The sequence below is a fragment of the Passer domesticus genome, chromosome 2, assembly GCF_036417665.1.
Source record: "Passer domesticus isolate bPasDom1 chromosome 2, bPasDom1.hap1, whole genome shotgun sequence".
NCBI classification, from domain to species: Eukaryota; Metazoa; Chordata; class Aves; order Passeriformes; family Passeridae; genus Passer; species Passer domesticus.
Genome location: NC_087475.1, coordinates 123,959,196 through 123,973,803, shown reverse-complemented (window position 1 = coordinate 123,973,803; position 14,608 = coordinate 123,959,196). Strand labels below are relative to the sequence as shown.

General features: G+C 36.8%; 1 protein-coding gene across 12 annotated transcripts in view; it reads left to right on the top strand.

Annotated features, from left to right (window-relative positions):
- The window catches only part of EPHA6 (EPH receptor A6), a 372,934-nt gene that overhangs the window by 18,649 nt on the left and 339,677 nt on the right, over positions 1-14,608 (top strand). For 11 of the 12 annotated variants that reach the window (XR_010357084.1, XR_010357081.1, XR_010357085.1 and 8 more), the window contains exon 2: positions 8,958-9,022. The exons of the other annotated variant lie outside the window; for it this stretch is intronic. Coding sequence is in view for 5 of the 11 variants with exons in the window: in XM_064411103.1 (XP_064267173.1) it covers positions 8,958-9,022 (65 nt within the window). In the remaining 6 variants the exon portion in view is untranslated. The remainder of the gene's footprint in view (positions 1-8,957; positions 9,023-14,608) is intronic. 12 annotated transcript variants of the gene reach the window in all.

Below are 14,608 nucleotides of genomic sequence, written 5' to 3'. Positions count from 1 at the left end.
CTGTGTCAACCTTTCCAGGTATGCATTAGGAAAATGATACAAACCTTTGCAATGCCACTTCATTCTTTACCCACTTCTTGGGTTTGATTATGCCCATTAATTCCAGCAGGAAGTTTCTACTCCCCTTGAAGAGGAATTCCCAAAAAGTATGGAATATAGGAGCAATAGCCGTGCAGTTATTAACTTCATAATTAGTTTGGCTGACAGTTATGCACAGGTGTTGTTATAATTTTCCAAAAGCTTTTGTATGTTGGGTTTGGTTTTTTTTCACTTACGGATGTCGTGACATTAACTTTTTGTTCATTTTATCACCACCCAATACAAGTGTTAAAGTAAAAGACATAAAAGAAGCTGCTTGTAAGAATGCAGGTTAACAGCTGAGTGAAGAATATTAAGTTTAGCATTAGTCCTGGCCTAAGAGAATTGGCTTCAACACAGAAGTCATTTACCAGTGCAAGGATAAATATGTTTGTCTGAATTTCAGTTGTTTCTAATTTCCATAATGAAGATATACTTAGGTTAATAAACAGGGCTGACAAAACTGTCAGGTATTCATGTTCATTTAGGAAATGCTGCCCAGTAATCTACTGTTGACATGAACATGATGGTGAATTGAATATCAATTAGTATTTTCAAGGCAGAATGAAAATTATGAAGTAGGGCAGCTGGGCTCCTATCACCATTTTGTGACGCCTCTTTTTATCACAAAAAAGAGGGTTAGCTCTTGATCTTTTTCTATTACACATGTGAAACCAAAACCAGAAAAATAATACAGGTTTGGTGGTGTTTTTTGGAGCTTTGAACAGCATTAATTTATCTCACGTCATTTTAACAGCAATCTCTGCTGTAAGGAGTATCTTAAAGCTGAGTCAATGGTAAGAACAGATTGTTTCCCTGGTACCTGAACTCCTTTTTCCCCATCTCATTCTTTGTGAAGAGCACGTTAAAGTAGAGCAAGCTGCCTCTGCCTGCCAGGACTTCCTCGGTTCTGTGCTCACTGCCTGTCCTGCAGGGCTGACATTGCAGAGCTCAGCCCCCTCTGGTGCATTACAAACGCAGGAGTTTTCCCTCCTGGCTGAGCTGTGTATTTCACAACCTTCTCCTGCCTTGCTTTCCTGTTGAAAGTGCACTGATGAACAAAATCACTTTGAAATCACTTTGACGCTGCTCTTGGGGAAAAAGCTCTGTTACAGGCTAGGAGAGGTAGGACATTACCTACTCATTTTCCATTCCACAATTACCTGAGGAAAACTTGGGGCCTCATCTTTTTCTGAGGTAAGCCCATTTATTTTGGATGTGAGAATGCTTTCTTTTTACCTCAGTAGTTTTATTTTTTCTTGTGCTGATGAGTAAGACTCACATGGGAGAAGCAAGTGCCTATGTGAGACCTCAAAATAGGAAATGTTTACAGCTGTCCTAGAGCAAAATAACCTGCTGGGTGGCAGAATAAGTATTTAAGATGTAGCCACATACAATTTGGAATTGTGACTGTTTTCCTAGAAAGATTTCAGTGCAGAAATTGTCATGTGCTTCTGCACTGACAGATTTTCTCTCTGCATTTGGTGCCACTGAATGTATCAAGTGGATTTCCAAGGCTTCCTTTGGTATTCGTGAAATAAAACTTGGAATCCACCTTACTGGGGAAGACTGAATCTTTTATTGACTGTTATTACATGCTTTTAACTGATATTTTTTTTAATTTTTCTCCCCACTTTGATATCTTTTCCAGAGTTACAGACAGAGAATAAAATGTTGGAAAGAAAAAGAAAGCAAGATTTTACTGTTATTTCTTTTGAGTACAAAAGGATTCGTGTTTGAAAATACCTCTGTCTTAGGTATTTATAAATTGTAAGTTACAGTAATTGATTATCAGATGTTTTGATAGGTGTTTAAAGTATTGCAGTTGCTTATTTCACAGTGAAATGGCATTGTTAAGGGAGGAAAAATGTTCTTGTTAAAATATGTTTGTGGTTGGAAACGTTAAACCCTGAAGTAATCTTAGAGCTTGCCAGTTTTTTAAAAAAATCTGCTTTTAAATCCTACTTTCAGAAAGACAGGTGTAACTGATGTAACTGAGGGGTCTGCAACTATTGGCAATGCTAATAATGATACAACATGAGAATAAAGGGGTTGAATAATAACAACATGAGAATAAAGGGATTTTTTACGTGAAAATAGAAGAAAGTATGCAAAAATGATGTAGTAAAACTGAAACATTGGGTATGAAAATGTTGGTTTCCATTACAGAGAAAGATGGAGCAGTAGGGTTACAGCAGCCTTCTCCTTCTCCTCTATGAAGAACATGCATCTTTGCATATGGAAAGGATTATTTTGTTGGCTCTGTAATATGATAAATTTTAATTTCATTTAAAAAATGATCTTGCTAAGAAATAGGTAAGAATGTGTTCTAGGAAAAAAAAGGTGAGTGGTAGCTTTTTATTTTTTTTCACCCAAAAGAGCCATTGTTTGTTTTAATCTTGTTTTCTCAGAGCCACAGAATCTCAAATTATATCTATCCAGGAAGTTGTAGGAAACAGTAAGACTGAAACACATAACTGAATCAAATGAAAGAGGGGAAATCATTCTTAAGCATCTGTATGTAATGTATGGAAGGAAGAATGGTGCTGTGGGGGAATTGGGTTGTGAAGATTCTCACTGGAGACCTTGTGTAATGGAGTAGAACAGTACTAAGATAGAGACAGGCATTTATCCAATATAACCCCATCTAATAACATCGCAAATTTCTTAGCACTGACAAGATGAATGGATCATGAATGGGATGTTTGGTTTAGTACATGAAAAGTTATTCTGGCCAGTTCTCATTCATCAAAAGAAAATGTTATGTGTTTATGTGAGTGTGCAAATATGAGAAGGAGAAAAGTGAAAGGGGAAATTCCTTTTAAAGTTCTTGATTGGGAAATTACTGATCAGTAACAAAAGGCCAGTTTTGGATAACAGCTCAGCCTACATTGGAGGCAACATGAAAGCAGAAACTAGAAATATCAACATTTATCATCATTAATAGAAAAGAGAGGATACATGTGATATGTAGTGTAGAAAACTGAAAATAGAAAGTGTGTTAGGTAAATGCCCAAGTCTTGCAACACTCAGGATAATGGGAATTTCTCTGTTGCATTATGAATAAAAATGTTTGTGTGAATGGTATTGAACTATTTTTAGAAAGAGGCAGAAAATAATGTGTTTAAAATCAGGAAAATCAGAAATTAGTGATTTATTCATATAATATGATGAATATGAAGTACTCCCCATCTGGTGTAAATAGTTCTCTTCCAAGAGTCCTGAAAGAATTGGCTGAGGACATCTCTGGGCTATTGATGGTAAATTTAATGAGTTTGGGGACTCGGGGAATTCAGGAATACTGGAAGAGCGTAGGTGTTAGAGTTGTGGTTTGAAAAGAAAAGGGAAGCACCATTAACCAGGTAACTAGATTTTTATAAAACTCACATTTGGAGAAGTCATTTATCTCCTCTGCTCTGCCCCAAGGCAACAGCAGATTATGCAGAAACCAGGCCTGACAGTGTTCAAGGTGTCTTAAAAGCCTCCTGGAGTGGAGATTCCCCAGCTTCCCAATTAGTCACAGCTCTCCCTCTTCTTTACAACTGTAGGGTAGCAAGGATTTTCTTGGAGTCTGACATAAAACTCTTGGAAATGTTGAGGAGAGTGGAAGGATTACTCTCTCTATTTTGCTGGCTCTAATCCTGCTTATCTCAGGCAAACAGCATTGTCAATACTTTGTTTACTCTCTGATTTGCTGTGACTCCTGTACACTTCCCTGGCAGAATTGCTATCTAGACAGGTGCTTCTCATACTTTATTACTGCATCTCATTAATCTTGCCTAAACCAGATAGCTGTTGAATGCAAAATAATGGAAATTATGGAAAAGGATTAAATTGATACGTGTATAATGAATGCCAGTTTATTTGGTTTATGGAAAACAGGCCTGGCCATAAAACCAAGAATTTAAATAATTTTTCCCAGTTGATTGCACGTTAATTAGCAAGGTAACTTGGATATTACATATCCCCTTCTTCTTTCTGTCTTCCTCAGGCAGACAAGCCACAGCAGTAATATATTGAGGTATTTTTATATTATAACAGAATATGATAGAGTCTTCTGATAGTAAAAAGCTTAATTTTTTTTTTCACTAAATGGGTTTAAAAAAAACCTTTGAGGTCTAAGAAGCCTTAAAGTAGTTTTAGTGACTGTTAAATCACAGAATTTGAGATATTTGTTATACAGCACTAAATATTCTAACATTTTTCATTAGTAACATGAAAATAAATATAAACTCAATACCTGACAAAAGAGCAGTAAGTAAAGAAAGGAGGAGGATGTGCAGACAGGGAGGAGCCTTTATCACTTAGTAAAGGTCAGCCCTTGCAAATGACATTTGTTTTAGCATAATCCAATGGATCTTTGTACATTCAAGAGCAAAAATTTAACCAAAACTGAAAACAAATAATGATGAAAAGGAGTGGATCTGTACAGGACAGTGAACTTGTAGAGTGGTACCAGCCTATGAGTGCAATGCTGCAGCAAAAAAATAGGCTAATGTGACCCTGGATGTATAAATAGGATATAAAAATAGCCAGGACTCTTAATACACATTTTTAAAAGGAATGATTTCAGAATACTGCATGTGATCCTATTTTTAAAAATGAAAAAAAAAAAAAAAACCCAAAACCATAAAACCTGAAAGAAAATACAGACACTTCAGAAGACAGGAACAACTCTCTTGAGGGCTGGAAGTGAGAGACTTCAAAAGCTCTCTGTGTTTGCCTTATAAATATAAACTTTGCACTCAATAATAAAGTTCTCAGGGATAAAAAAACCTGCCAATTTTGCCCATTTCTGGGGGTCATCTGTAATGGCTCCCTACCTTGCTGAAAGAAACTGAAACTTTTATCCAGTACATACGAGATGTTCCTGAGTTGTTAGTGCTGTCTTCAGAAATGAATGTCTGTGTATTGCTCTGGTTTACTTGCAAATCTTAGGCTTACCCACTCTAGAGTTAACAGTGAAATGGTTAAAATGAGCAGATCAAACTGAGTGATCCAATATCAGACTGTGATTCCATGAAGCTGGCCAAAATCTTCTGTTAACTGTGTTAATTCACACATATCCTGTCTGGAGGTGTGTAAACAAAAGAAGAAACTAGTGAAATGAATGTTTGAAAGGCTTTTTTCCTTGGTTGTACAGATATGATTGCAGAGTTCATCTTTAGAAGAGTATTTTGGAGTGAAAATTAAAATTCCATCCTGTCAGTCCTTGGAGCTCTGCTCATCATAATTTTAGGTAAAACAGTTTCCTTGGGACCAGGTAAAACCTCTGAAAAGATTAATTTCAGTTGTAAAATCTAATAATAGCAGTGTAAGATAGTGTCCAGAAAAAAGGAATCTGAAGCTCAATATGACATAATGAGTAATAATAATATATATTAAAGTATGTGCTGGAAAAAAAGGCTGAACACTTCTAAGAATGAAATGTGTAGGTAATTAAACAATAGGCTTGCAGATATATGTTCAGGTCTGTATATTATTATGCAAGTGTTGGTATCCCCAGTTCAGTTATTTAAGAAAGGACATTCAAGTGCTAAATCTGAGTTCTTTTTGTCCAAAGAGTTTTTTTTAAAGATTCTTTGAGTTTATTTTGAATTGTGACATGACTTTGTACTGGCAGACCTAAACTCTTGTTCACTGTGCAAATTTTAGAGCCATCACCTCAGAAATGTGCCTGCTAAAAGTGGAGGTTGGATGTCACAAATGTCAATAACAGTGTTTAGTCTCAACCAGTGTACTCTGAGCTTTTCCCATAAAATAATCACTGCAGTAGTTCCAGACACGCTTCTGTTTATGCTGGCAGCTAATGGCTTGTCCATAATGGACACTTTTCACTTTTTTTAAAGAAAGATGGAGCTTTTTATGGCATACAAAGGAGCATAAATAAGTAAATGTAGGGGCAAGGGTCAATAACTATGACTTTGTGATCCCATTAGCTTTTTACGGAATTTTCTCATTATAAGCATCATAGGAGTAGTGCCCACCATCTTTTTTTAGTCTCTTTGCATATGAATTTCCAGTTCTTCTGAAACTTTCCCTGTCCTGCAGGTAGAGGGGAAGCATCCACTCCTGTGTGTAATTCAGATGTTTACATGCTGGCATTCCTCTTAGCCTGGAGCTCTTTGGCAGAGGGATTTTCTGCCGTAAGAGCTGTGAGTTGGAAGTGCCTTGGCAGTACAGATTTGTCTGCCATCAGGGCTGTGCTGCTGGGGATAGGCTGCTTCTTAATCACCTCATTTAAAGACAGCTTGGGTGTCTCTGTCCCACACTGAAGTCTAGCATGTAGATATCTCCAATCCTCTGAAGTGCTTGAGGCTTTTATTGCTTTATCTGTCTTCATTTGTATAGCAGACTCAGTTGAATCCACAGCTTCACTGGAGTTTGTGTTTCTTTGGCACAAACATAAGGATTACTTGTTATTTCAGTATTCGCACATTTTTGATTGATAATTGTTTTATGTCTTGTAATACATGTGCTGTTGGAAAGACATTTTCATTTTTATGGTTTTTGTTTCTGATCCTGAAGGTGATACCATTCTAGCTCTATTTAGTAGCTATTTGATGGTTTGAATCCTCCAGTTGGAAAATTCTCCAGTTGGTTTGAATTTTCCAGTTCTTACAGATTTGGTAGCTACAGGTGAGAATATGTGAGCATTCAAGAGCCTTGGAATGTCAAATGTATCAAAAATTGTATTTTAACAAAAGTCAGTGACTCATTGGGGATCATTTGGTAAATGCATATGAGGAATATTATTAGATCATGGCTCAACTAAATCTAAACTTAATATACTTCCAGTGATTAATTTACTCTATTTACTCTAGTTTTTAATATTTTTAATGTATAGCTTTGAGCCTTCAAGTAGTACTTGATTAATTCAGGCAAGGAATTAATTAATTCAGGCTCCACTGAAGAAATGAATTCATTTTCTTTTCTGTATTTTGGGTCTTGTTCCACTAAAGTATTAATTTTTGAATATCTGGATGATGTTTATTAAATTGCAATCTTGCTACCACAAAAATTGTAAAACTGACATGACACTTCAAACCCTAATTAATGCAGCTCATAGAAAAATTTATTTCTGCCTGCAGGTCTATAAGAATATCACTTGACAAAGAGCAAGGTATAACTTGAAACTCAGTGGAAAAAAAGTCCAGAACAAATGGTCCATATTTTCTGGGTGGAGAGAAGATGGGGGGGAGAGATGGAAAGAAGAAAACAAACACCTGAGATGAGCTGAAATATTCTCAGAAACCTACTGAGTAGTTGGTTCTCTCTGTGAAAAATAAATGTGTAAACCCAGTTTGGGTTCTTTGGATTTTTTCTTGGCGGTAATAGATCCCCAGTTATAATCAACTTAAAAGTTTTATACAGGAAACTGCTGTGTCAAATGTCAAGTGAGAAGATGTTTTTTCTGACTCTTCCACAAGAGCATGTTAGCTTGACACCAATAGAAAATACTATGACAGCTGTAAATCACATAAAAGACAGCAATAGTCTCAATGAGGATAGTGATTTTTTTTTTAAAGTAAAATAGGGATTGTAAAAGTTATTAATTTATACTCATAGTATTGACAAAGCTTCATACAGTGAAGTGGTGAAGAAGCGGAGAGCAGAATACTCCCCTTTGTTGAATATATTTTTAAAATGTCATTATTTCTCCATATAAACCATTAAGCTTTTATGTGTCTTATGTTGAGCTTTTTAGTTGCCGGTAATTCTGTTGACAAGACATCAAACTTCAGTTTCAGGTTAAAAGTCACCATCCATACAAACACAGAGGAGCTCTAAGTGTCACTAGTACAAAAGAGAAGGGAAGATGCTGGGTCAGGTTCCCTCTAATATGCTTCCAAGTTCAGTGTCCACGCCAAGGTGCCTTTTCCATAAGGCAGAAAAACATGACCTGGCTTCTGCTGCTACTGTACTGCTCTCTATAAACACATTAGAGATAGCTGTACATTGATTATTTGGACAGACAAGAGGTAGAAGATAGCACACAGAAATATAAACCCCACAAATGTGTGGATAGTGGGGTTGTGTTTCAGATTAATCGCTTAATTATTTTTATCCATCTTTTAACCATTCAGATAAGAACTGGAATTAGTGGGCTGTAAGGAGAAACTCAGCAATCAAAACACACCAACTCAATAATTAAAATAAACTGCCCTGTATAATACTTAATTTTGTGTTTAAATCCTAATACAGATTTCTGAAGTTAGAGGGTCGGATGAAACAATTCCATTAGAGGGCAGTAGTACCTGTGGGTAAAATGTATATGTTTTGTTCAGCATCAGTGAGTGGAAGTGAAAAAGGAAGTTAATATAATTTAACATTAAAATAATGCAGAAACATTTTGTAACATACAATAATGCACATCCTCTCTTATATCAAAAAAACAACAGCAATATGACAGAAGTGATGCAAAATATATGCAGCAGATATTAACATTGTGATACTCTATCCAAGAGAGAAACTGAAGTTGTTTGTCTTTCTGTGTTCTCAATTTGTAAATTGTATAACTTTATTTCTGGTAAGTTTATGGGTTTCATTAAAAAAATCTTACTTTTGAAACTGTGTATTTTATTAGCTTTAATGCTGCAGATTTTCCAGTTTTCCAGCAAGGGATTGCAGGAATGTGCATGTTTGATCAGGCATCTTTTAGTGGTTAAATATCAGTAGTGTACTGTGATTTGGCAATGATTTCTGCAAAAGATTTAGGGTTTTTTATGAGCTTTGAGACTTTTTAAAGTAAGAAATGTAAGCCATGAAAGCCCAAATGAACCTGGCTAACATGGCAAGTTTCAGTCCTTCCTGTTTTAATACTTTGCTGTGTCTAATCCAAGCAATACCACAAACACCATTTCTTTTTCCATTTTCAGTTGTGTTACTTGATACTACAACTGCCCTCGGAGAACTAGGATGGAAAACATTTCCCTTAAATGGGGTAAGTCTCTCACTATTTTGGTTTTTTTGGTCTGGATTTTGGCATTCCGACACTCTGGAAGTGAATGGGTGGATATTCTTCCAATATAGACTTGTCTGAAAGATTTTAGTTGTTCTTGGGACTGGAGCTGCCTCTGTTCTGAGTAGGAATTACAGATGCAAGAATGACATAAGTACAAATTATTATGTTCTTCTCTTGCTTTTCTGAGTACTAAGTATCTAACTTTAAATCCAATTCTAACTGTTACACATCATAAAGTTTCGTATTAAAAAATTCCTGTGCTGGAGGAATGTGTTACAAAAATAATTTTCTGTTTTGCAAATTGGACCAACAATTTTATGGTTTAAGTAAGAACCAGTATGTACGTTAGCATCTGATTACCTAAATCAGAAAAATGAAAACATTAATAGTGTTTGTTATCCTTGGGGACAGTGAGCAGGGGGTGGAGCAGCATTTTTACTCTCTGAAGTTCAACCATCAGTGCTTTGCCAGCGGCTGCACTTTCAGAACCTTTTTTTTTCTTTCCACCCAGCTAATGCATGGCACAGAGTATCAGGGGCATTTGAAGTTTCACTTTTAAAGTAAGATGCACTATTCTGGAGCATTTAACATGTTCTGCATCAACTTGTAGTTCTTATGTCACTGTACATACTGTGTATCCCTTATTTTTATACTGGCTTTCATTATCTCTTGATTCTTATGTATGAGTCGTATAATTACTTGCTTCTCTGAAATGAGCTCAGAAAATACTGTTTTTCTGAGAGAAACATATTGTTCCATTTTCAGTCATTTTATTTGCCATGTTCTGTTCCAGAAGGAAGTAGAAACTGTCTACCCTCAGCACCTTAATAATCCATTTTTATAAAATGCCTTCTGTGTCTTTGCCTTCAGGGATTTCAAGCCATATGACATTTCTTAATCTCAGCCTGTTTTCAACTTTATGGATTACTCTTTTTCTTTGTATTCCTAGGCATAATTTCCGTCTCTCATAGATACTTCTGTGTTTTACATTTTGCATGCAGTCTCACGCAATCTGAGTTATAATTCTGAAAGTTTTGTTTCCTTTAAAAATCCCTGACAAAGTAAATGCTGTCATACACCTCAATGAGAAATTATTAAAGGAGTTTTTGGTCTAGAAAAAAGTTTGTTCTGTCACCTACCATGATGAGAAAATCCAGTGAGGAATGTTTTGCTTGAGCACTGGGATGAGCTCCACTGAAGTGCAGAGGACATTTGGAAAGCCCACAAGATATAATTGCAGTTATTGTGTAAATTCTTAAAAGCTCTTGGTACTCCAAAATAGGCACAGTATACAAACACAAAAGCATGTGTACGCCAAGTTAATTTAAAACACAGCTATTATAACATGTATTTTTTGGCTCCTCATACGTATCCTAAACAACAGTTTTGCAGCCTCTTGAGGGTTTTGGGTGTCTTAGGACCTCTGCTGTATATTAAGAACTGCAGCACTTGCTAGAATACATAAAGGAGTTTACATTTCAGTAAGAACCTGGGATTCAATTATTAAAATATTTCTTAAAAATGTACAAAGTGGTTTGGAAAGAAAAGGAGTTAGAGTAAATATTGGGGAGTAGAGGGGTTTGTAGCATAAAATCATAGAATCATTTATATTGGAAAAGACCTTTCAGATCACTGAGCCCAACTGTTAACCCAACACCACCGTGTTCATCGTGTCCACAAACGCTACATTCACACATTTTTTGGACACTTCCAGGGATAGTGGTTGATGTCCACAGTGCTACCTAATCTGAGTTACTCTTGTATCCTGATATAATCCAGAATATGGCACAATCACTGGTGTGATTGAAATTATCACTGCAGAGGTAAGAATCCGTTTTGTCCCATGATGGGCGCATGAGGATTTTCTTGTTTCCTGAAGGAAAGTGACAGATTTTGAGTTGGTATTTTTTGAAAGAAATTTTTGTTCAGATACTATTGAAATCTAATGGGTTACTTTAATCAAACCTTTTTTAAGTGTTTGTGTAGTGTTTATGTGTGTAAGAAAAATGTCATTGACATATGATTACTGCTCTGCTGAACATTTTTGCTGTTAGGAGGATGGGATGATGGGTTTTCCTGAGCCTGTGACATTAGCAGAAGTCATTAATTTACTGGCACACTCAGTCACGAGGAATGTTTTCATTAAATTGAAGAGCAACTGAAATAATAATGCTTGGGATTTGGGTAATATTGAGTATGCCTCAGAGATTTTAAATGAACAGGCCAGGGTGAAGTGGGATATAAAAATCAGGAGGTTCTTTTGGGACTTGCAGAACCTTAACCTTTGCCTCCCAAACTTTTCATTTATAGTAGATTCATGACATAACATTTGTAAGCTTTCAGCAGTTTTGGTCATCATTGAGCTGCAAAGATAATTGTGTTATCTATTTCTTGGGAATATAATATGTGATTTTGTTTTCAAATTTTCTTCCCAGTTATTTGTGCATCCTTCCTGAAGCATGAGAGTGTAAAAGTTTTTTTCTTACAAATGTCTTTTATTTGCGTGTCAGATTTTTTTCCTTGTATTTTGAACAGGTAATAAATTTAGTGCTTAGAGCTACAAAAATGCAGCATAAAATATTAATATCTCTGAGGTCAATAGCATCATCTTTTGTTGACTGAGTTCCAGTTTAGCTTCTTAGTGATGGGCTGTCTAAAATTTCTACCTTAATAATGGGCACATCTGATACTTCCTCTGTTCTTTGGGCTATAGTTCAGCATGACCGATTGATTTATGAAAAAGCATGCACTATGAAAGGAGATCTTTACTCACCAAACTGTCACTCCATAACCTTGAAAATATAGAACAGATGTTTGGGGGTTTTTTTTGATTGGTACAAAAAATGGGAAGACACAAGTTCATGTGTTTCAGAAGAGGATATGGATAGGAGCTAGTGGGCAGTCTCAATCGCTCAAGTGCATGTGAAGTAAAATCCAGCAGTCTAACCAAAGTCAGTTTGCTGACCTTGGGGACACGTTTAGGAACTAGGAAAGAAAGGAAAAAAATCTGAAAGTCCAGCTGAAAAGCAGTGGTCCGCAATCTTCCTTTAGACATTAGCAGAAATACTAATAAAATAACACCTTATTCAACTGCAGTTGGTGAGATATTTTTCTTCTGTCTTCAACATAACTTAAAAAAATATTATTTATTTCCCATTGCATTAATCATTGGAACACAATTTTGTGAGCAAAGTTTGCTCAGAAGCTGTGGTTTGGGGACTGTTGCCATAAAGGCATATGCAGTCCTGATAAATTTCTGCCATAGAGCCATAAAATGGTTTGGGTTGGAATGAAGCTCAAAGATCATCCAGTTTGAACTCCCTGCCGTGGGCAGGATGCCACAGGACCACACTGCTCAAACCTCAGACCATCCAGTCTGTCCTTGAACACTTCCAGGGATGGGGCATCCACATTTTCTGTGCCAGGGCCTCACCACCCTCACTGGAAAGAATTTCTTCCCAATATCTAAACCTCCTCTCTCTCAGTTTAGAGCCTTTAGCTCTCATCATATCACCCCATGCCCTTATGAAAAGTCCCTCTCCAGCTCTCTTGTGGCACGGGAAGGTGCTGTAAAGTCCCCCCACAGCCTTCTCTTCTCCAGGCTGAACAAGCCCAACTTGTGCATAGCCACTCCAAAATTCAGTTTAAAAGGAGGGCAAGGTGACTTACAGCACAAAGCTGTGAGACACTTACATGTGGCAAAGACTTATAAAAGCTGTCTTGACTTGTCATAGTAGACACAATGTATGGCCTCAGCAGTAAAGAACATACTAGAAGTTCTCTGAATTATTTGACAACTCTGTGAGTGATGAAACTACTTTAGTTTCCACAATTATTTGAACAGTTTCCTTGTAAATTGGTAATTTACCTATTGATCTATCCAGGGAAATAATTCTGGTTTGACTATCTTGTTTGTAAAGGGGATTTTAATTATTTTTAATAACAGTTGCTAATATACAGTATTACTATTCTTCCCATGTTATGAATTTTTTGAGACTAATCTTGTCAAAGTACTTTTTTTTTCCCCTACCAGACTGTTTATATTACTCTCTCTGTTAAAATAATTGTTTTACAGTAAATGCACTCATCAACAATTTATTTTTTAGCTGATTCTTAGCTAATTAGGAGACATTTTTGTAGTTTATGGTAACAAGAGTTTTGAATGTCTTGGTACTGTTTTTCACAGATGGCACTGATGTTTTCCTGTGCCATCCTGAAAACATTTCTTTCAATGCAGCTGCATCCATTTTCACCTTCATCTTTTAAATATCTCAGAAAATGATGGGGGGACTATATCTTGGAACATTCTTCTACAATAGTTAACATTTTTAACTATTTATTTCCTTAAGTAGAATGTCTTTGAACTGTATTTATAAACATAAGGAAGTTTTATATACTTAATACCTATTCCCTAAATAAAACAATGGTGTGTTCTCAGCATTGTTTTGGTCACCAGTATAAACACAGCACCAAAGGGCAGCTGGAAAGAAATCAACTCTGTCCCAGAGAGACACAGTAAACATAATTAGAATTCAAGTTGTGTGAAAGTTACCAGGATAAAACAGCAATACCATAAAAAGACTTCTATCTGAAAGTATTTCAGTTTTCTTCCAAGCAAATAATAAAATCATTTGGGTAGGAAATGATTTGGATCACTGAGTCTGGCTGCAAATTAACACTGGCAAGTCCCTCACTAGGCCATGTCCATAGGTGCCACATTGACTTGTCTTCCCACATCTCCAGGGCTGGGGACTCAACTGCATCCCTGGACAGCTTGTTCCAATGCTTGCTAACCTTTTCCATGAAAAAAAATAAAATCCTAGTATCCAGTCTAAACCTCCTCTGGTGCAACTTCAAGCCATTTCTGCTCATCGTGCCACTTGTTCCCTGGGAGAAAAGACTGAGCCCTGCCTGGCTACCCCCTCCTTTCAGGTGGTTGTAAAGAGTGACAAGGTCCCTCCTGAGCCTCCTTTTCCCCAGGCTGAGCTCCCTCAGTGGCTTCTCACAACACTTCAGACCCTTCCCCAGCTCCACTCCCCTCTCTGTGCACTCTCCAGCCCCTCAATGTCCTTCTTGTCTTGATGGGCCCAAAACTGGACACAGGATTCAAATTGTGACCTCACCAGTGCCCAGTGCAGGGGGACAATCCCTGCCCTGCTCCTGCTGGCCACACTATTCTTGCTTCAGGCCAGGAGGCCATTGGCACACTCTGAGCAGTCTGTGAAGCAGAGAACTGCAGCTGTGTGGGGAGGTGTTGCAGAAGTAGCAAGAAGTTTTAACTAAGAACTGAGGACAATTTTGAGGGGAAAAAAAAAAGGCATCTGAAAGTCTAAGTTCTTTTATCCCTACAGCAGTTCAGCTGTGGTAAAGTTACATCTGTGAAAGTTCACCAACAATTTCAGAGGTGTTACAGAGGCTGTGGTTTTAATAAGAACTTTAATAGAAGGTAGGGATTTAGCTGTCAGAACATTTAACAGGGATGAAGGGAAGGAAGCTAATCAGATTTTCACACAATATGTGGAATTTACAGAGATGACATTAAGAAAAAATATTGGTAGTCACGTA